This window comes from Macaca thibetana, chromosome 5 (genome assembly GCF_024542745.1).
Source record: "Macaca thibetana thibetana isolate TM-01 chromosome 5, ASM2454274v1, whole genome shotgun sequence".
Classification (NCBI taxonomy): domain Eukaryota; kingdom Metazoa; phylum Chordata; class Mammalia; order Primates; family Cercopithecidae; genus Macaca; species Macaca thibetana.
The window spans coordinates 50,159,966-50,181,821 of record NC_065582.1 but is presented as its reverse complement, the minus strand read 5'-3'; the positions used below and the strand labels follow the sequence as shown (position 1 = coordinate 50,181,821).

The 21,856-nt window shown below is 37.4% G+C and overlaps 3 protein-coding genes across 24 annotated transcripts in view; 2 read left to right on the top strand and 1 right to left on the bottom strand.

Annotated features, from left to right (window-relative positions):
- Positions 1–21,856, bottom strand: part of NDUFC1 (NADH:ubiquinone oxidoreductase subunit C1) — an 829,703-nt gene that overhangs the window by 70,049 nt on the left and 737,798 nt on the right. Inside the window, exon 1 of one of the 20 annotated variants that reach the window (XM_050790284.1) lies at positions 13,941–13,950. The exons of 18 other annotated variants lie outside the window; for them this stretch is intronic. The gene's annotated coding sequence lies outside the window, so the exon portion shown is untranslated. Of the gene's footprint in view, positions 1–11,784; positions 11,789–13,940; positions 13,951–21,856 lie in introns of those variants that run through there. One more of the 20 variants, XM_050790288.1, reaches the window with a different exon arrangement.
- RAB33B (RAB33B, member RAS oncogene family) overlaps positions 1–21,856 on the top strand; it is a 312,558-nt gene that overhangs the window by 190,764 nt on the left and 99,938 nt on the right. The gene's annotated exons all lie outside the window — the stretch shown is intronic.
- Positions 1–21,856, top strand: part of NAA15 (N-alpha-acetyltransferase 15, NatA auxiliary subunit) — a 90,688-nt gene that overhangs the window by 58,233 nt on the left and 10,599 nt on the right. For all 3 annotated transcript variants that reach the window (XM_050790215.1, XM_050790214.1, XM_050790216.1), the window contains 6 exons: positions 1,538–1,690; positions 2,233–2,361; positions 3,487–3,700; positions 11,939–12,132; positions 17,648–17,756; positions 20,658–20,756. In XM_050790215.1, coding sequence (XP_050646172.1) covers positions 1,538–1,690; positions 2,233–2,361; positions 3,487–3,700; positions 11,939–12,132; positions 17,648–17,756; positions 20,658–20,756 — 898 coding nt within the window. The remainder of the gene's footprint in view (positions 1–1,537; positions 1,691–2,232; positions 2,362–3,486; positions 3,701–11,938; positions 12,133–17,647; positions 17,757–20,657; positions 20,757–21,856) is intronic.

Here is a 21,856-nt window from a genome sequence, read left to right as displayed (position 1 = left end):
ATCACCCAGGCTAGAGTGCAGTAGCGCAATCTCAGCTCCCTGCAATGTCTGCCTCCCAGGTGAAGTGATTCTCATGCCTCAGCCTCCGGAGTGGTAGCTGGGATTATAGGCATGCACCACCATGCCCAGCTAATTTTTGTGTTATTTGTAGAGACGGAGTTTCGCCATGTTGGCTAGGCTGGTGTTGAACTCCCAGCCTAAAGTGATCCACCTGTTTTGGCCTCCCAAAGTGCTGAGATTATAGGCATGAGCCCCCGCATCTGGCTAAACAAGCACTTTTTATTTTTTATTTATTTATTTATTTATTATTATTAATTTTTTTATTTTTAGATTTTTTAAAAATTATACTTTAAGTTCTAGGGTACATGTGCACAACGTGCAGGTTTGTTACATAGGTATACATGTGCCAAGAAGCACTTTTTAAAATTAGATTATGGCTCATTAGTTTTGAGGCTTTGCCAGATGGACTAGTTAGGTAACTTAGAATGAGAAACATTGGGGAATGTCTACTAATGGTCCTAATCAGTAATGTTTCCATGGTCCCTTTAGCTTAGAGATTTGGCCATGCCTTTTATGACTTTCACATTTAATTATGTTTTGATTCAAAGATTTATATTATTGGCTGGGAGCTATGGCTCATGTCTGTAATCCCAGCACTTTTGGAGGCCAAAGTGGGTGGATCACAAGGTCGGGAGTTCAAGACTAGCTTGGCCAAATATGGTGAAACCGCGTCTCTACTAAAAATACAAAAATTAGCCGGGCGTGGTGGCGCATGCCTGTAATCCCAGCTACTTGGTAGGTTGAGGCAGGAGAATTGCTTGAATCCGGAGGCGGAGGTTGCAGTGAGCCAAGATTGCGCCACTGCACTCCGGTCTGGGTGACAGAGTGAGACTCCCATCTCAAAAAAAAAAAAAAGGTTTCTATTATTATTTATTCTTTTTTATTGAGATGGAGTCTCACTGTCGCCCAGGCTAGAGTGCAGTGGCACAATCTCAGCTCACTGCAACCTGCACCTCCTGGGTTCAAGTGATTCTCCTGCCTCAGCCTTCCAAGTAGCTGGGATTACAGGCATGCGCCACCACCCTTGGTTTACTTTTGTATTTTTAGTAGAGATGGGTTTTCACCATGTTGGCCAGGCTGGACTCGAATTCCTGATCTCAGATGATCCACCCGCCTCGACCTCCCAAAGTGCTGGGATTATAGGAGCAAGCTACGGCCCCCAGCCTTATTTATTCTTTAACAATTATTTTTGAGTATTTTTACTATGTGCCAGGCAGTTTTAGGCAATGGCGATATTAACAGTAGACAAAACTATTAAAATAAGTCTTAACTGTCAGCTTAAATTCTAGAAGGCTGGAAAAAGGAATCAGAACTTATATTATGGAAGAATGCATTATTTTATATTGATTAACATCTGAGAGTCACAAGAATGCCTTTACTTTCATTTGTTTTTAAATTATTTATCAACAGATAATGAATTACCTGCACAGTAAACTTAGCATATTAACCGGTTTATTTTGCTTTTGTACCTTGTAAGCACGCTGGAAATATTAAAGAAGCTGCAAGGTGGATGGATGAGGCCCAGGCCTTAGACACAGCAGACAGATTTATCAACTCCAAATGTGCAAAATACATGCTAAAAGCCAACCTAATTAAAGAAGCTGAAGAAATGTGCTCAAAGTTTACAAGGGTTTGTACAACTAGTGTTCTTAATTATGAATAAAGAAGACACGAGCCAGTTCATACTTGTGTACCATGCTTATTTTTCAAAGTTTATCTTTAATATTTTCGACACCAAAATAGCCAGGATTTTAATTAAATCGTTATATCAGAAGACACTGGAGTTGACATTGGTACAGAGGATTTTCCTTTTAGAGGATTGTACAGTGGACTTTTAAACTGGTTTATATTGATGTATGTTCAGATGAATTTTTTAGGGGTCAAGGGAACTAATATTTATTGAATACCTGCTATGTGGTGGTGTTCTTTTTCTTGTACTAATCGCTACCCTCAGTTATGTAGACCTTTTGTTTAATCACTCGTGAAACTACAAATTATTTTTAGTGGTTAGAGAATTTCAGTTGCTTTCCCATGTTAACTATTCTTTAAGAATGTTTTAAAAATTTTTTTTGAGAGTCCAAATCAGCGGAACATCTTTGTTTGTTTTTTAAAATTCTGTGGTAGAATGTCTTTGATAAAAAATGATCTTGAAAATACTTAATTTTTGTATAGGAAGGAACATCAGCGGTAGAGAATTTGAATGAAATGCAGTGCATGTGGTTCCAAACAGAATGTGCCCAGGCTTATAAAGCAATGAATAAATTTGGTGAAGCACTTAAGAAATGTCATGAGATTGAGAGAGTAAGTACCTTTTACATAAACGTTTTCTCGTTTTATTCTGTTGATGGTTTTGGACAAATTTCATAGTTTTTTTCTCTTCTACCTCTTTATAATTCATAGTAGGTGCTTTTTAAAATCAGTATTCACTTTTTTCAGTTTTCATAATGGAAATATAGACTACATTTTCAGCCAGGGTCTCTATTATCTTTCTGTAAGAATTCTTTTTTTAAAAAAAAAAAAAAAAAAGCTTTTTAAAAAAACTTGGTAGAAATTTTGTATCTTGGCTATGTTTTTATTGATTTTTGAACCTTTCAAATTGCTGCTGCTGCTTTAGTAGTACATACACAGCTGATTAAATTACTCCTAGGATCCTGTTCATTGTAGAGTTTATTGATGATGCCATATACCCTTGGTAAGATATAAAAGTTGAAGACTTTTCACAGTATTTCTTCTATAGCATATGTAATTTCATGCTTTTTGATAAAATTGTTTTCTTAATCCTCTTCACTTCTGACTCATTTCCATGACTAGTGGTTGGTTTTTCTTTTTTGTGTTTTACAAAGATAAACATAGTTTATATAACTAATTTCACATTTGTAATATTGTCAAGTATAGAATACCAAAGCTTAGTTGAAATGCATCAGGTTCCTGATTGCTTGACTTACTTGCTAATTGATTTTTTCCCACATACCAGCATCACATTGCATAGGATTCAGATTTGTGTCCTCAAAAAAAATTACCAAATACATATTGTAATCCTTTGCAAATTATTCTAAATATAAAAACTCAATGTTTAACATGTGAATCTACTTTCTTGCACTACTATGTATGTTAATAAATTATGTTTGATGTCACAGCAGCTTTAAGTATAATTAAGGAAGGGATAATGAATAAATATAGTTTTAAAGCTTCCTTTTTCAACAAATGATTCAATGCCTTCAGTATGCCATATCCTGTGCTAGACGATAGCTAACTGTATTTGCTTATTTGAAATGCAAAATATTCCTGTTGAATAATTGTAATTTTTTTTTTTTAATTTTACTAGTTTTTTCATGCCAAAGTAACAAGTATTCCAAGCCTTCGATTTTATAGTTTTCTTAGCCATTGCTGTACTTCGGTATAATAACAAAAAGATAATTTTGTTAGCATTTTATAGAAATCACTGATGACCAGTTTGACTTTCATACATACTGTATGAGGAAGATTACCCTTAGATCATATGTGGACTTATTAAAACTAGAAGATGTACTTCGACAGCATCCATTTTACTTCAAGGCAGCAAGAATTGCTATAGAAATCTATTTGAAGCTTCATGACAACCCCCTTACAGATGAGAATAAAGAACACGAAGCTGATACAGGTATAATATTCAGAGTTCTTCTTGTGCTCTGGTGTGTCTATGTGTATTTATGTTTTTCAGTAATATATATTTTTCTTGAGCACCACGTGGGAAGATATACAGGGTTCTCTAAACAACAAAAGAAAAATGTTTACTTTTATGCTTCCAAAGTTAAACAAGAATTTAATTTGCAGTTATTCATTAGCATTTAAGAAGTTTGCATATCATGAGTTTTACATTTAATATCTGGTTTACCCAAAATTATAAATTGCTAACTATTTTACAGGTACTAGATTGCTAATTGTATAATTAGTATTATAATTCTACATTAGTGTTGGCTATTAGTATTACTAGTTATTTTTTTGAAATGGAGTCTCGCTCTGTTTCCCATGCTGGAGTGCAGTGCATGATCTCGGCTCACTGCAACCTCCCACGTTCAAGCGATTCTCCTGCCTCAGCCTCCCGAGTAGCTGGGATTACAGGTGCCCACCACCACGCCTGGCTAAGTTTGTGTTTTTAGTGGAGACAGGGTTTCACCATGTTGTCCAGGCTAGTCTCGAACCCCTGACCTCAAGTGATCCGCCCACCTTGGCCCCACAGAGTGCTGGGATTGGCCTCTTAAGTGCTGGGATTACAGGCATGAGCCACTGTTCCCGGCCTATTCCTTTTTTAATAGTAATTTATAATTAACCTACTAAAAATGAATATTGCTTGAACATTAAAAACCAGCTTGGGATAAAGCTAGGAAAATTGCACAGTGACTTATCATTTGACCCATTTTTAATGTGCTATTTTTATAGCAGGGCATCAGAATGACTAGGGAGAAGTCTTCCTTAGACAGTTATTTGGGGAAGAACCTGAGAATGAGTGATCTCATATGTAGAAAAATATAAATTTTGTGACTTACTCATGGCAAAAATGTTGTATAAAAACTGTGCTAGATTTTTTTTTTCTTCTGAGCTTATTTTTTGAGGATATGATTGGCTAATTTCTATATCCTTCCTTCTGCTAAAGAGCTTTTGAATTATTTTGCTAATTTGTCATTAATTTTTACTTCTTGTTGCCTACGGACAGTTCAGAAATTTCTAAGGTCACATACTGAGGCCTTTGTACAGATACCACTTGAATCTCTTTCTACCTGTTGGTGTTGCTTCAACTTAAAAGAAAACACCAGTAAGAAGAATCTGCTGGACAATTTACAGTTGAAGTTGAGAGCTATGACCCTCTGGCTTCTTTTGTTTTTCTTTCTTTTTATTCTTCTGCCTCCTTCCTTCTCTTCTTCAAATTATACAAATAATACACAATTAACTTTTCAAAGCTGAGACTATTAATACAGAAATATACTTAGCAAATATGAAGATCCCCTTTCACTTTTCTCCCACCCATTATTCATTCCAGCAATTATCCCTGTGAAAGGACCAGTTCCCTTTATGCACAGCCAAAGTTTCCAGAGTTCTGTGTGTACATATACACATGCATTTCAGGATGGTTCTTTGCAGGGTTTCTTGTTTATTTTTCTTTAGTCCACAATTGGGTTTATATCATACTCAGTGTTCTGCAATTTGGACTTTTTACCCCATTTAATAGTATTGCTCCATGTCTGCATATCATAATTATTATTTTCACTGTTAACATTTTAATGACTATTTAGGAATCTATGTGAATTTTTTCACCATTATAGTACTATAGTAAATGTCCTTGTACATAATTATGTGCATATTTATTTAGCATGGATTATTAAAAGCGGAAATTGGTGGATTGAAAAGTATGAGAATTTGAGATAAAGGGTTCATCAGTTTTTATTACCACCAACATGGATATTGAGATTTTCTTTTATTTTACATTATTGCCAGCTCTGAAAATTACTGTTCCTTTACATTTTTGTATGTTGGGCAAAATATCTAGTTTACAATTTATATATTTTGTTTGTTTGTTTTGTTTTGTTTGAGACAGGATCTCATACTATTTCCCAGTCTGGAGTCCACTAATGTTATCATAGCTCACTGAAGCCTTGAGCTCCTGGGCTCAGGCAATCCTCCCACCTCAGCCTCCTGAGTAGCTGGGACTACAGGTGCATGCCACTGCACCCAGCTAATTTATTTTTGTAGAGACATGGTCTTGCCATGTTGCCGAGGCTTGTCTTGAACCCCTTGGCTCAAGTGATTCTCCTGCCTTGGCCTCCCAAATTATTGGGATTATAGGCATAAGCCACTATGTTTGGCCAATTTCTAGATTTTTAATGGAGTGGATTATATATTTTCTTTTTTTCACTTAGGTTTTATCCTTTAAGAATAGTATCTTTCATTATATATAATTTTTAATTTTTAATACTTAGTCTTTTTTGTGGCTTCTAGGTCTTGCTTAGAAAGGCTTTTTCTACTTAAAAATTTAAAATATATTTATGAATATCTTCTGTGTTTTTCTTCTAATACGTCTGCTTTGCAACTTTTAGATTTGGCTCTTTAAACATTTGGAGTTAATTTTTATATACTTTGTAAGGTGGAGGGTGGCTTGCCACCTCCCTTCTTCCCCAAAATAGACTGCTAACTTCTCAGTAATATTTATTGAATAGGTTTTTCTATTCCCCACTGACTTCAAATGCTACCTTTATCATAATAAATTTTGGAAAAATAATTTAGTAGGTCATAGGCATGGTTTCTTGGTCTAACATGATACGATTAAAACTACATGGTATTGACATCAGTACAGATAGGTTTCTGTTGTTATGATACATTTTTCTCAATCTAACACTGTCTTTAGAATTTTCGTGTTTTTACATGCAGATTTTTGCTTATGCATACATGGTAGAATTAGCTTGTCTTCCAGAAGGTTTCTGATACTAGGTTGATTCATTTTTCAGTTGATTTTTGAAAATTTTCTATGTAGGCCATTATGTTAATCTGTAAATGGCAGTACTTTTATTTCTTTCAGTATTTATACCTTTCCCCCTATGTCTTCTGGTCTGGTTAGAGTTACTAAAACAGTGGTGATTAGTAGGAACAAAAGTGTACTTGCTGCCTTTTTTTCTATAGAGGTAGTACTTCTAATGCTTCATGATAAAGTTTAATATTTATTTTTGAGATGGAGTTTCACTCTTTTCACCCAGGCTGGAGTGCAGTACAATCTTGGCTCACTGCAACCTCCGCCTCCTGGTTTCAAGCAATTCTCCTGCCTCAGCCTCCTGAGTAGCTGAGATTACAGTCATGCGCCACCACTCCCGGCTAATTTTTGTATTTTTAGTAGAGACGGGGTTTCTCCATGTTGGTCGGGCTGGTCTCGAACTCCTGGTGATTCGCCCACCTCGGCCTCCCAAAGTGCTGGGATTACAGGTATGAGCCACCATGCCGACCTACATTTGGCTTTTTAATCATCTGGAGTTTAGTATAGCATAGAAGAATCCTAGACTTTGGAGTCCAAGTGAAGTAGATTTACATCCTTGCTCTGCCTTTTACCATGACTGAGTTATTTTTCTCTGAAACCTCAGTTTTCTCATATGTAAAATAATATTATACTCTAATTCATGAGGTTGTTGAGGACATCAAATGAAATACAATGTATGGGGTATGGGCTGGGTGCAGTGGCACACACCTGTAATCCCAGCACTTTTGGAGGCCAAGGCAGGTGGATCATTTGAGTCTAGGAGTCCGAGACCAGCCTGAGCAACATGGTGAAACTCTGTCTCTACAAATACAAAAAAACCCCCAGCCAACCAACCAACCAACCAAACAAACAAAACAGGCATGGTGGTGAGCACCTGCAGTTCTAGCTGCTTAGGAGGCAGGAGTGGAAGGATCATTTGAGCCCTGGAAGTCAGAGCTGCAGTGAACTATGTTCGCCACTATACTCCAGGCTGGGTGACAGAGTGAGATCCTGTCTCAAAGAAAAAAAGAAAGAAAGAAAAAAAATTCAAGGTATGCATTGTATCTATCATGTAGCAAGGCTACAATTGGTAGCAATTATTTTACCAGTCGTTAAAAAGATCAATGCTTATGTTGCCATCCATTTATAGTTTTGTGTTTCCAGAATGTAATTTTTTGGTCTCTATTAGAATTTTTTTGTTTTTTGCTTTTTGTTTTTAGTATTAGGGATTCTTCGCTAGGAAAAAGATAAATAATGCATTTGTTTTCGTTGGCTATATGTTATCTATTGCTGCATCATAAATTAATCCCTAAATTTAGCAGCTTAAAATAACCGTTTTTTTGGGTCAGGAATTCAGAAGTGTCTATGTCACTGACTCAGGGTCTCTCATGAAGTTGTCGTTGAGATTTTGGATGGGCCTACCATCACTGGAAGGCTTGGCTAGGACTGAAGGGATCCATTTCCTAGATGACTTACTCAACCTGGCTGTTGGCATGAGACCTTAGTTCTTAGTCTCTCTGTAGAGTTTCTAGTTTCTGAAGACATGGCAGCTAATGATGACAGAGAAAGGCAGAAGCTACAACACCTTTTTAATGTTCTGTTCACCTGATATCACGCCATTACTTCCTTCATATTCTAATTGGTCAGAAGAGAGTCACCAAGCACAACCTATTTGAGGGGAGTAGAATGGAAGAATTTGTAGACATAATTTTTAACTGTCGTCGTCTGCATTTTGGTTACATTATTGTTTTGGGTTTTTTGTTTGTTTGTTTGTTTTTAATTTTTAGACAGGGTCTCACTCTGTCTTCCAGGCTAGAGTGCAGAGACTCAGTCATAGCTCATTCAGCCTCAAACTCCTGGGTTCAGCCAGTCCCCCAACCTCAGCCTCCACATAGGTAGGACTACAGGCACATGCCACCACACCCAACTAATTTAAAAATTCTTTGTAGAGGTGGGGTCTTGCTATGTTGCCCAGGCTGTTCTCAAACTCCTGAGCTCAAGTGATCCTCCTGCCTTGGCCTCCCAAAGTGCTGGGATTACAGGCATGAGCCACCACGCCCAGCTTACATTATTCTTATATGCAAAATATAGTTAGCCTTTTCAAGGCTTTCAGAAGTCTATCCCATTGTAACATTAGCTTAAAGTTCAGAATCTTGTCATGTAAATCAGGTACAGGTACTGAAGCAGCTCCTTGAGTATAAGTGTTTTATTTTTTATTTTTAACCTTAAGTGTGGCTTTTCAATTATAGTTCTTTTAATATGAAATCCTGTGAACTAAAATTACAAGTTATTTATCAACTACACACCCAATATAAAATGAGACAGGCATAGGACAACCACTGTAGACATTATTAGGAGGCACACAGGAGTTACTGCGTCCATCCTCAAGTCCAGTGGGGCATGGCTTAATAGTTCTTTGATGAGGACCCAAGACTGGAATAATTTTCCATGGCTCTTGGCCCTGCTCTCTGAGTTCCTGCTTCCACTTTCTGAATTATCCTTTTTTTCTTTCTGAAGTTAACATTTGTTTGCAACTGAGTGGTTTTTCAGTATTCTTCCAGCCAGTAAAATCTTGTGAGTCTAAAGACCTCTTTTCACTTTGTGCTGTCATTCTTTTCCATCCAGATTTACTATTTCTGCCCATAGAATAAACATCATGAATCTTTCGTGAGTCTTACTGGAATCCACGTGTACCTTGAGCTTCTATGGAGGGGAGAACACCCTTGAGTTTCTTAGAAGTTTTATTGTTTGAGAGAATCTGTGAGTCATACTCTTAAAATTTTTAGAGAGCCTTTCTTCAGACTAACTAGTGAGGCACCACCATATTCTGAGTAACAAAAGATTGTAATGCCAAGCCCTTTGCCTTCCCTCTTGACGTATTTTCCTGACAATTCCCTGGGTTTGATCTTTGCCCAGCAAGCCATTTCTGGAGAGACTGAGAGTTTTCAAAACCATCAAGCCCCTGTCTCTTTTCTTTAGTTTCTTTTTCCTCTTGCATTTTTCCTGGGCACTTTGCCTAAAAATCCCTTCAGTTAGTTAGCTCACTGAGTTCATTTGACACATTTTATAACACTTGCTAAACTTTCTGCTACTCTGTGGCTATAACATATCCTTCACTTCATTTTAAGGACTCACCTGCAGCCTCCCCCAAGTCTAGACTTCTATGAATAGTCCAAGGCTCTTCCAACTTCCACTAAAGCCCTACTCAAAGTGTCCACCTTTTGCAACTCCCTCACTCCAAAGTTACTCCATTTTAGGTTTTTGTTACAGCAGTATCTCATGTCCAGGTACCAAAATTTATATTGTTTATCTATTGCTGCAAAACAAATTACTCAAAATCATAGCAGCTTTAAATAGCAATCATTTATTATCTGACTGTTACTGTGTGTCAGGAATCCAGAAGTCACTTAGCTGTATGTTTCGGAAGACTCTGGGTCTCTCAGGCTGTTGAAGTCAAGATGTTGGCTGGGCATGGTGGTTCATGCCTGTAGTCCTAATGCTTTGGGAAGCTGAGGTGGGTGGGTTGCTTGAGTCTAGGAGTTCGAGACCAGCTTTGTCAACATAGTGAGACCTTGTCTCTATTTATATTTTAAAAAAGAAAGTTGCCAGCTGGAGCATCTGAAGGATCGACTTGGCTTGGAGGATCTCCTTCCATGATGGCTTACTCGCATGGCCAGAGGCATCAGTTCTTGGCCACACATTGGTCTTTCCATAAGATTGATTGAGTTTCCTCATAAGCTGGCGTCCTCTGAATGATCCAAGAGAAAGCAAGGAGGAACCTATAGACCATTTATGTCCTAATATTAATGTTACATACCTTGGTGTCTAGTACATGTTATTCCTTACACATGAGTCACTAAATGTAGCCCATGTTTAAGGGAAGGGGAAATAGGGTCTGCCTTTTTAAAGGAAGAACTTGAGGGCATATTTTGAAATTACCACAGTGGTAGTGTATTTTGGAATGACTTTTTTCATTTATCAATATTAACAGATATTATTCAAATAAATACTAGATGAGCCTGTAGCTTTCAAATTTGTTCCTTGAAATCAAAATAATATAAATTTTTCACTATATTGTAACATATTTGTCAGTGATTTCCAGTCTTTTGAGACATTCGATAGTTTATACTTCTAGGGATATTGTTAATTTTCAATATTAAATTTTTAATTTACTGTAGAGTTATTCATTTATTCTGTTAACAAATATTTGAGTGTTGTTTGTATGTTTCAGCATGCTGCTAGGCCATGAAAATAAAAAGGTTACAAATGACACAGGAGCTCCTTTACCAGAGATCTCATAGCTTAAAAGAGAGACAACTGTATAAACAAACTATTGTGACAAGCAAAATATATTAGCCGTAGTGGCAGCACAGAGAGAATGAATAATTGTTTGGCCAGGTTAGAGAAGGCATAATAAGAGAGCATAGTCCTCTGAAGCCATAGAGATATGCAACAGCTTGTTATATTCATAGATTGCAAATACTTTGATATTGCTGTTTAACTTGTATGTTTTGCTGTGATCATTTGTTTACATGCATATCCCATGTGGTTTACATGCATACCCCATGTGGTTTCAAGAAAGTTTTCTGAAGTGGTTCCATTGTTTCCTATCTGATGTTGAACCATTAAAAGGCTACGTACTGCTGGGCGTGGTGGCTCGCGCCTGTAATCCCAGCACTTCGGGAGGCCGAGGCAGGCGGATCAGGGGGTCAGGAGTTTGAGACCAGCCTGACCAACATGGTGTATTTTGCTAAAAATACAAAATATTAAATACAAAATACAAAAATTAGCCGGGCGTGGTCGCGCGTGCCTATTAATCCCATTTACTCGGGAGGCTCAGGCAGGAGAATTGCTTGAACCTGGGAGGCAGAGGTTGCAGTAAGCCGATATTACGCTACTGTACTCCAGCCTGGGTGACAGAGTGAGACTCTGTCTCAAAAATAAATAAATAAAAGGTCTATGTACATATAGGGACATTTACGTCCATACCGTGCAATAAATTTTTAAATTTGTTTTTTGAGACAGAGTTTCGCTCTTGTTTCCCAGGCTGGAATGCAGTGGTGTGATCTTGGTTCACTGCAGCCTCTGCCTCCTGGGTTCAAGCAATTATGCTACTTCAGCCCCCTGAGTAGCAGGGATTACAGGCGCGCACCACACCCCGCTAATTTTTGTATTTGTAGTAGAGACGGGGTTTCACCATGTTGACCAGGCTGGTCTTGAACTCTTGACCTCAGGTCATCTGCCCACCCCGGCCTCCCAAAGTGCTGGGATTACAGGCATGAGACGCCATGCCCAGCCTCATGCAATATTTTTTAATGGGAGTTTGGTAATATCAAATAATACTTAAAATTACTAATCTGATTAACATGCTTGTTAATTTTATTAACTTATTGCCTGCAGCAAACATGTCTGACAAAGAGCTAAAGAAGTTACGTAATAAACAAAGAAGAGCTCAAAAGAAAGCCCAGATAGAAGAAGAGAAAAAAAATGCAGAAAAAGAAAAGCAACAGAGAAATCAGAAAAAGAAGAAGGATGATGATGATGAGGAAATTGGAGGTCCAAAAGAAGAACTTATTCCAGAGAAACTGGCCAAGGTACTTAATAGTGTTTAGCACAATTGAGTGACATTTTGTGACCAGCTGTTGTCATTTTCATACTGTTTTATTTGACCAATGTGATTATAGATTTTAGAGCCAAAAATTATTTTATTTTTTAGTATTCTTTCTTTAATATTTTGTTTCTGATCGTGTTTCATGTTTAAAACTTGAGATAATGATCCTGTTCCAAAGTCATGTAGTATAGTATGGCGGAAAAAATGTTGGCTTTTGAGTCATTCTGATCTGGGTCCAGATGTTAGCTCTTATAGTTTCACTGTGTGCCCTTGGACACTTTGTCTAACCTCTCTGATGGTTTTTTCATCTATAAAATGAAGCTAAGAAAATCCTTATTTAGGACTGGAGAAAAAATATATATGTAAAGCATCTAGTGTCTGTTACAGTGGTAACATGCAAGTTTTTATGTCTAGGCTAAATTGAGTTTGTTAAAAACTGAGGACTATACGTGTATCTCCCACTACCTATGTTGTCAGTTTACATTATTTCTTTTCTAGCCTAAGGCCGTAAATATTTTCCCCAGGCCAAAATCTGACCTGCTGGTTTTAACCATTAAGCTGAAACCAAGGTATTCATTGTCACATGAACCATTTTGATTAATAACATTCCTTTGTCCTTTCTTCTGACCCTAGACATCTTCCTGCTTTGTGTGAAAATAATTGCATAATTTGTTATGTTAAAGCAATATAGTAAGCAATCGCCCCAGACTTTAATTAAGGAAAATTATAATGCCAAACAAATTATAAATTATAATGCCACCAAGGAAAATTATAATGCCAAACAAATAGAGTTGGAGAATATGTTTAGAATTCTGTTCACCAGAGCAGGTGGACAGTAATATCACATAGACATAGTAATATTGCTATGTGAAATATAGCCATGTGCCTATAGTTCCAACTGTGTTGGAGGCTGAGGTGGGAGGATCACTTGAATCTAGGAGTTTGAGGCTGCAGTAACGCTGTGAGCTATGATCATGCCTGTGAATAGCCATTGCACTCCAGCCTGGGAGACACAGCAAGACTGTCTCTTAAAAAAATAAAAAGAAAAATAGCACACACACACACACACACACACACACACGAAATATAGAAAAATCTAGTTGGATTCTACAAGGATTTACTGACATCTTTTTACAAATAATTGTATACCTGCTAGGAACAAACACAATACCTTTTTATTCTTGGGAATTTATTGGAAGACTACACAGGGAAACAAGAAAGCAAAGAAAATGGACCTTCAGACCTCGGAGAATTTCAGTCATTCAGGGCATAGGACTTAAACTTTAGACCTTCCATCTTTATGCCCCCACTTTATTACTACTACTTTTACCACCTTCACTGCCTGCCTGCTGCTGTCATCACTTTGTCTACTTGCTTTTCCCTTTATCCCATGACTTTCCTTAATGACATTTTTCATTATACCTCTTCATGTTTTCATGTATTTCTTAAGGAGAGGATCTTTTTTGATTATTTAGTTACTGTTTAATAAAGAGTACACCTACAGAGCGGAATTCTTGTACTAGATTTCCTTAAAGACTGTTAGGTTATCCTTGTGTCCAGGGTGTCATAATTGCCTTCAAGCCAGATAACAACCTGTGGTCTAATTATTTGTAGCCATGATTGTAGAGTCTGAGAACAAAGTAATGGCTACAAACAGTGCTTCTGACTGCTTTGTTTGGAAGCAGCTTAGTGCAAGGTACCCTTTTTCATGAACTGCTCCTCAGTACATATTATTCTTACCTGTTAGGTACATAAGACCCTTTTCTTCTTCAGCTAACTTCCTCCAAGATGCCCCTGTCTAAAAGCATCTATACTTACCAAGATCTTCAATGTGGTAACAGTGTCAAATTTTACCAAGCCATCATAACTAGGAGTGGCTTTGTAGGTTATTTTAAGAGCTGTCTGCCAAGTCTGGCTCTACGGTATATAGTGTCTCCCCCGCCCCTCAACCCCTCCTTTTTTTGGTGATCCTGTATTTCAGCTTTCTTCTATGTGGTAAATAGCAAATTTAGTGTCACCAGTTCAGGTAATATTCAGTCATGCATCATTTAACAGGGATACATTCTGAGAAATGCATGCTTGGGTGATTTTGTTGCTTTCTTTTATTTTTTTTGAGACAGGGTCTCGCTTTGTCACCTAGGCCTCTTCCTCCTGGCCTCAACTGATCCTCTCACGTCAGCCTCCAGAGTAGCTGGCACTACAGGTGCTCACCACCATGCTTGGCTAATTTATTTTTATTTTTATGGAGATGGGATTCTACCATGTTGCCCAGGCTGGTCTCAAACTCTTGGGCTCAAGGGATCCACCCACCTCAGCCTCCCACAGTGCTGGGATTACAGGTGTGAGCTACCACACCCGCCTTGGGTCATTTTGTTGTTGTGCGAACATCATAGAGTGTATGTACACAAACCTCGATGGTAAAGTCTACTACACACTTAGGCTATATGGTATAGCTGATTGCTTCTAGGCTACAAACCTGTATAGCATGTTACTGTACTGAATACTGTAGGCAATTGTGATACATGGTAAGTAGGTGTGTTACTAAAATGCCCTAAAAATAGGGCATTATAATCTTATGGGACCACTTATGCAGTCCATTGTTGACCAAAACATCGTTATGTAGCACATGACTATATAAAATAAAATCAAAGCATTATTAAATTAGCAGTAGTTCCAGTAAAGAAGGAGAAAAGGAAAATGGGAATTAGTAAGGTCAGCATTCAGTCAACTGAGTATAAATCTCAGGTCTTGGCAGAAGCTGTATCACTTGTTTCTCCAACTTACCATGAGGCATTAGTTGGTATTTAAGAATTCCCTTTTGTAGCAGTCATCCTATGTTCCTCCTTGCCTTCACTCAGCTTTTTTTTTTTTTTTTTTTTTTGAGATGGAATCTCACTCTGTCGCCCAGGCCGGAGTGCAGTAGCGTGATCTCAGCTCACTGCAAGACTCCGCCTCCCAGGTTCAAGTGATTCTCCTGCCTCAGCTTCTCCAGTAGCTGGGATTACAGGCACATGCCACCACGCCCACTAATTGTTTTGTATTTTTTAGTAGAGACGGAGTTTCACCATGTTGGCCAGGCTGGTCTCGAACTCCTGACTTGAAGTGATATGCCCACCTCAGCCTCCCAAAGTGCTGGGATTGCAGGTGTGAGCCACCATACCCAGCCTAGCATTTTTTTTCCCTGTTGTATATACACTTTTCCTTCCAAAGGCTATGATTCCTTAGTACAGTATTCTTTCTTTAAAAAGTTGAATCATTTTAAACTTTTTGTTGCTGTGCTGGGAGTTGCTATGCTAGAGAGATATACTCCTTTACAACATATCTTAATATGAGGATTAGATTTCAAGTCAGTTTATAAGTTTAAAAATTGCATATGATTAAAATTGCCCTTGGAAGTGTCTTAAATTGCCCATTAAGTGCGGTGCAGTCTTATCCTACATGCATTTAACCTAAGTGAATTCAACTCTTCGTGACTGGATGTAATTTTTTCTTTAAGGGAGACAAAGAATAGTATGCATAATGATGGTTAATTCTATCCAGTATTTCCCTCAGTGAACGCTGGACCCCAGCTGACTGTGAGATGGGAGGCATGACTGCCACAGTCCATTTCAGTTCTTGTGTGCTTATCTTGGTGTGAACATCTTGCTATGATGATTGTTAATTTGGTATTGAAAACATGGTTTTCATACACGTAATACAAAGTATTTATAGTTTTATATCTGCCTATCTTCAGCTTAAAGGATTTTCAAGGGATATTTTGACTTTTTTTCCCTGAAATACTGATTTTAGACTTGCATTTCTGATTACATGCTTCCATGTATATATAAAACCTTGTTCTGCACGATGTATGAGTAAATATAGAGTGTAGTTAGATTTCTTGTGGTTATCTACGTATATTTAAACACTTAGATTTACCCTGACAAAGTCTTATCTATGAGAGGTAAACAGAGACTGAGACTACATATCGCAATATCAAACCCAACCCAGATCTCCTTTGGGGGAATATGTTCTTGTTTATTAAAGTTGGAGACAGAATTAATTTATCTGTTTCCTCTCTCCAAGTTCAAGTACTTGATTTAACTAAATATAAATACTTGTATTGATTCACCTGCCCTATAGTCCTTGTTTCCCTTTGTAATAGCAGCCATATCTCTGTGTTAGTAAATTACCCTGGTCAATACGCTGACCCTCATTTCAATCTGTACCCTAGAGGCATGAAAGCATGATACGGTGGCAGGTTTTGTTTCCAGTTCTCTGCCTTTATCTGATACAAATATTTCTCCCCTTGTACCAGAAATTCCTATATAGTAGAATATGGAGTCATGGGAGCAAGAAGTAAAATATGTGCAAATGTGTGGGGAAGTCATACCTATGAGGGCCTTTATTTTCTATCTCTTGGTTCCTGAATCCATAGTTATTAGAGTGACAGAGCCATATATTAATTTCTGGTTCTGGTTTAGAACATGTATCCTTCGAAAGAAAACATTCTGACACTGGAGCTGGGCTTTTAATGGGTTATTTTATTGTCATGTAAGGTCAGCTGCTTTACACACTAGGACATGGTGAATCCCATAGAATTCACTTTATTGCTTTTCTTTTTTTTTGTTTTTAATGCAGTGAAACAATTTTCTTGCCCAGAAGCTGTTTTGGTGAAACCACAATTACCGTACTGACAGAGGCACGTTGACCAGATTGCAAATTCATTTTCCATTAGGGTAAATTGTTACTGCCTCTGTGATGAGAGAAGGCAGATATAGAATCCAGATGTTCACTGCCCTTCTGATAAATATGGTGGTGGTCTCCAGCCCTACCTGAGATAAGACAGGGAATAATCTTGTCTCAATATTCAGTCCAGGAGTTTCAGAATAGTAGCACAATTGCATTATACCTGCCTAGTAATGATTACAAGTATATAATTACTATGACATTTATGTAATTAATAAAAAATTGGTAGGAACACAGTTCTATAAATATTAATATTTTAAAAGCCACCTCAATATTAATGTCATTTGAATAAATATGAATTCCTGTAGAATTTATAGAACAAAGCAAGACAGAATGGATAGTGTATGATTTTGAATAGCTTGATTATACTTTACTTTGTTTGAATTATAAAGAACATTCACTCATTCTGTCATGGTCTCTATAGTTTCCTTTGTACTTCTCCTATCCTAGTTCACATCTCTTCTTTTTTCCCCCTTGGCTATCTGACCTGTTTCTCTTTCTGTCTTTCTTTCTCTGGTTCTATTTTATCTACTTCCTTCTTTTTGGGTAGTTTCTATCCAGCAATAATATAGTATCTGGGGTTAAAAATCAGTTAAGAACTCTAGAATTCAAAATCCCCTTTGTTTAGGTTATGGGAGGTTAAAATATGACAGTATTTTTCTGGGTGACTGGTAAGTGGTTTTATTTTTTAAAAATAAGAATTTTTAGTAGAATAAAATCACATTCCCCAAGAACCTTACTTTCATTTGTATAATATCTTTTATTTTTGTTAGGTTGAAACTCCATTGGAAGAAGCTATTAAATTTTTAACACCGTTGAAGAACTTGGTGAAGAACAAGATAGAGACTCATCTTTTTGCCTTTGAGATTTACTTTAGGAAAGGTAGGCAATTAGGGTACAGTGGCCCTGATAAAACTGATCACTGTATTTCTTAGGTATAGTCACCCAACTGTGATAGCCTTACCACTGTACGATTATTTAGCAAATGCCAACACAGCTTTCTCAGAGAAATGCCTGCTATGAACAGAATGTGTAGGGAGATGTAGTGATACGATCACTTCTTTCAGAATATTAGAATCAATGATAGATGTACATACATAACTAGGATTCAGGTCAGATGTAATTACCGTGTATATGGTTCAAAGAACTGATAATTGTGTGGATAAAATTAGTTAATACACAGAGCTTAGACCTAGTACCTGGTGTATAGTAAGCATTAAATAAATGTTAGCTATTATTAGCTATTGTTATAAACAGAAGATAAAATGTTGGGTCTGGATCTTGAGGGATGGATTATATTTCTAAAGGAAAAGATACATAGAAGGCAAGAGTATCTGTTAAGAAAACATGTAAATAATGTTGAGGTTGTCTGAATTGACTGGAGCAGGTAAAAGATAATGAAGGGTCTTGGTTTCCAGGTTTAGAATGCTTAGAATATATATATAGTAGATAATAAGATTTTAGAGTACTGAGTTAATATTATCCAAGTGGTTAATTGAAAAAAGAGTTCATCACAAAGGTGATGCATATTAAAGGAAAGGGAAACTGTTTAATAAGATCAAAGAGAAGGTGTTGCTCTAAACAATTTACCTACTAAAGGAAATTGAATAACATGGTACATCTCTATATGAGCATCCATTTAAAAAGTCATGTTTGGCTGGGCGCAGTGGCTCATGCCTGTAATCCCAGCACTTTGGGAGACTGAGGCAGGCGGATCACCTGAGGTCAGGAGTTTGACACCAGCCTGACCAACACGGAGAAACCCTGTCTCTACTAAAAATACAAAAAATAGACGGGTGTGGTGGTGCATGCCTGTAATCCCAGCTACTCAGGAGGCTGAGGCAGGAGAATCGCTTGAACCTGGGAGGCAGAGGTTGTGGTGAGCCTAGATCATGCCATTGTACTCCAGCCTTGGCAACAAGAACGAAACTCCATCTCAAAAAAAAAAAAAAAAAAAAAAAAAAAGGTCATGTTGGCCAGGTGCGGTGGCTCAAGCCTGTAATCCCAGTGCTTTGGGAGGCTGAGATGGGCGGATCACGAGGTCAGGAGATCGAGACCATCCTGGCTAACACGGTGAAACCCCGTCTCTACTAAAAAATACAAAAAACTAGCCGGACAAGGTGTTGGGCACCTGTAGTCCCAGCTACTCGGGAGGCTGAGGCAGGAGAATGGCGTAAACCCGGGAGGTAGAGCTTGCAGTGAGCTGAGATCCGGCCACTGCACCCCAGCCTGGACAACAGAGTGAGACTCTGTCTCAAAAAAAAATAAAAGGTCATGTTTATCAGAAGTAAATGATGTTGGGGAAAAGTTGCTATATTATTCCAAAATAGGATACAGAACTACCTATAAAATGAAATTTTATTAATATATTTACATAGGTGCTTAATATAGAAGTGGCTGGAAAGAAATAGATCAAAAGATAACAAATTGTCTCTTGATAGAATTTCGAGTGATTAAAATATTTACTGTATTTTTTACTTCCCACAATTACTATGTTATAATGTGGAAAATAAGTTTAATAAATAGTCCAATAATTTTCAAATTTTTAACAGTTAATACAACTCCCCCTTTAAAAAAAATTCTTAAATGGAACCCCAAAGTACAAAATTCAAAAGCTGCTCTACTTAAAGTAGGGAAGGGCAATCTGAAGCCCCATTCAGTTGGCTTCTTGGCTGTGTCCTAAGCTCTAAAGGACCCCAGCATTGGGAACCCACTGCAGTTGTGTGAATTGGTAATGACAAAGGCATGAGCGTATTTTTGGCTTTTTTAGTATTGGGGACAAGGGAAAGGGCATTAGGAGAAGAGACTGGGGTTTTGAACTTTGATATTGGGAAAATGGTACCAAATTAGGAAAGTTTTATCAAAGAGGTGGTTATAGATAAAACTCGGAAGTGGACTGGTATTCAAGTGCAAATTTCCATATAATAGGTGGAGATACTACTGAATCTGGGGAAATACAGGGAATGGGAGTGGGGATAGCATAGGGAAAGATCAGAGAATGACTATAAATACAACCTTGGTAACTATTCTACATTTAGAGGAGAAAGGAGGAGTCACGAATTGACAGGAGAGGAACAGTCAAACAGAAGGGAAGCTGTTTCACTTGTCACAAAATAAAAGAACACCTTCAAATATACACAATGAAATTTTCTAAGTAGTGGGAAAGGTTGCTTTATTTTGAAATTAAGGGCCGGGCACGGTGGCTCACGCCTGTAATCCCAGCACTTTGGGAGGCCGAGATGGGCGGATCACGAGATCAGAAGATCGAGACCATCCTGGCTAACACGGTGAAACCCCGTCTCTACTAAAAATACAAAAATTAGCCGGGCGCGGTGGCGGGCGCCTGTAGTCCCAGCCACACAGGAGGCTGAGGCAGGAGAATGGTGTGAACCCGGGAGGCGGAGCTTGCAGTGAGTGGAGATTGCGCCACCGCACTCCAGCCTGGGCAACAGAGCGAGACTCTGTCTCAAAAAAAAAAAAAAAAAGAAATTAAGGAGGTTAGGAAATGAAGGCACTTCAAATTTTCTTTGCTTATATGTCATTAAATATTGCTAAATGCCACCTAAATTTTCTACATTTCACAAAACCCTTTTTCTTAAAGAATGTTATGTGAAAAATATTAACTAATGTTGCTAAATTTGAGGAAAATCGTTTGCCTCAATCATGTTTGTGGTTCTGATGTGATTGACTCTAAATTTACTTTTTCTATTTGTGAAATCTTGGCCCTCCAAAGGAGGCCTCTTATCCAATGATCAAAATATATCTTACTTTCTCTTTTTATAGAAAAGTTTCTTTTGATGCTACAATCAGTAAAGAGGGCATTTGCTATTGATTCTAGTCATCCCTGGCTTCATGAGTGTATGATTCGTCTCTTTAGTACTGGTATGTTTTTGTTTTCCATTACTTAAGTATTTGATACAGTGGTTGATAGTGATGGTATAAATGGTCTGTACAAGTTTATCATAAACCAAATGATTTTAAAGCTGTCGCATATTAAATTAGCTAAGGGAAAAGCAGAGCTGTTTTCTTTATGATGAATGTTTTTATTTTAAGGATACAAGTATTACCTGATTTTGACATAGAATTATTCAGTCCAGATATTTGAGAATCATCTTTGTTTCTGTTTCTAAAAAGTTACATGTAAGTTGAAATTTTGAACCATATTTCGTTATGTAAAACTTCTTAGTAAATTGTTTTAAAATTGAAGAATCTCTTTGAAATGGACTGTTTTCTCCTTATTTATCAGTATTGTAGATCTGAATTTGCATGAATTATATTTTCTTAGCACAATTCAAGTCATAAACTTTTTTGTTACTTTAAAACAATTATCTGTGTCTTCAAATATTTTGGCAATCAGATCAATTAGTTTTATATTAGTTTTACTGTAAAGTAGAACTACAGAATTTTAGACCCTGAATGGTAGAATGTTACAGTAATTGTCTCTCATTTCACAGTGGGAAAAATCTGAGACTTTAAAAGATGACTTATTCTAGGTGTCATAGATAGAAACTTAATAACACAACAGTGACTACAGCCCACATCTTCATATTGTTTTTTCTACTGTAAAAACTGTAAATTTATAATAAAGTACTCCTGTAGTCAGGTCGTATTGTTATTGTTTGGATTTTTAAGTGACTGGTGGGGGAGAAATAGAACCTTTAACAGAATAATCTGTAGAATTTGGAAATAATATTAACTATCTCATTGCCAACTCCATACATTTAAAACTGAGGAAATTAAATCAGGCATCCCAATCACCAAAAAAATGCTAAATTATCCCAATTTAGAACATCATTTTGGCCAGGTGCAGTGGCTCACACCTGTAATCCCAGCATTTTGGGAGGTTGAGGTGGGCGGATCACTTGAGGTCAGGAGTTCGAGGCCAGTCTGGCCAACATAGCGAACCCCCATCTCTACCAAAAAATACAAAAATTAGCCGGCCATGGTGGCACATGCCTGTAGTCCCAGCTGTTCAGGAGGAT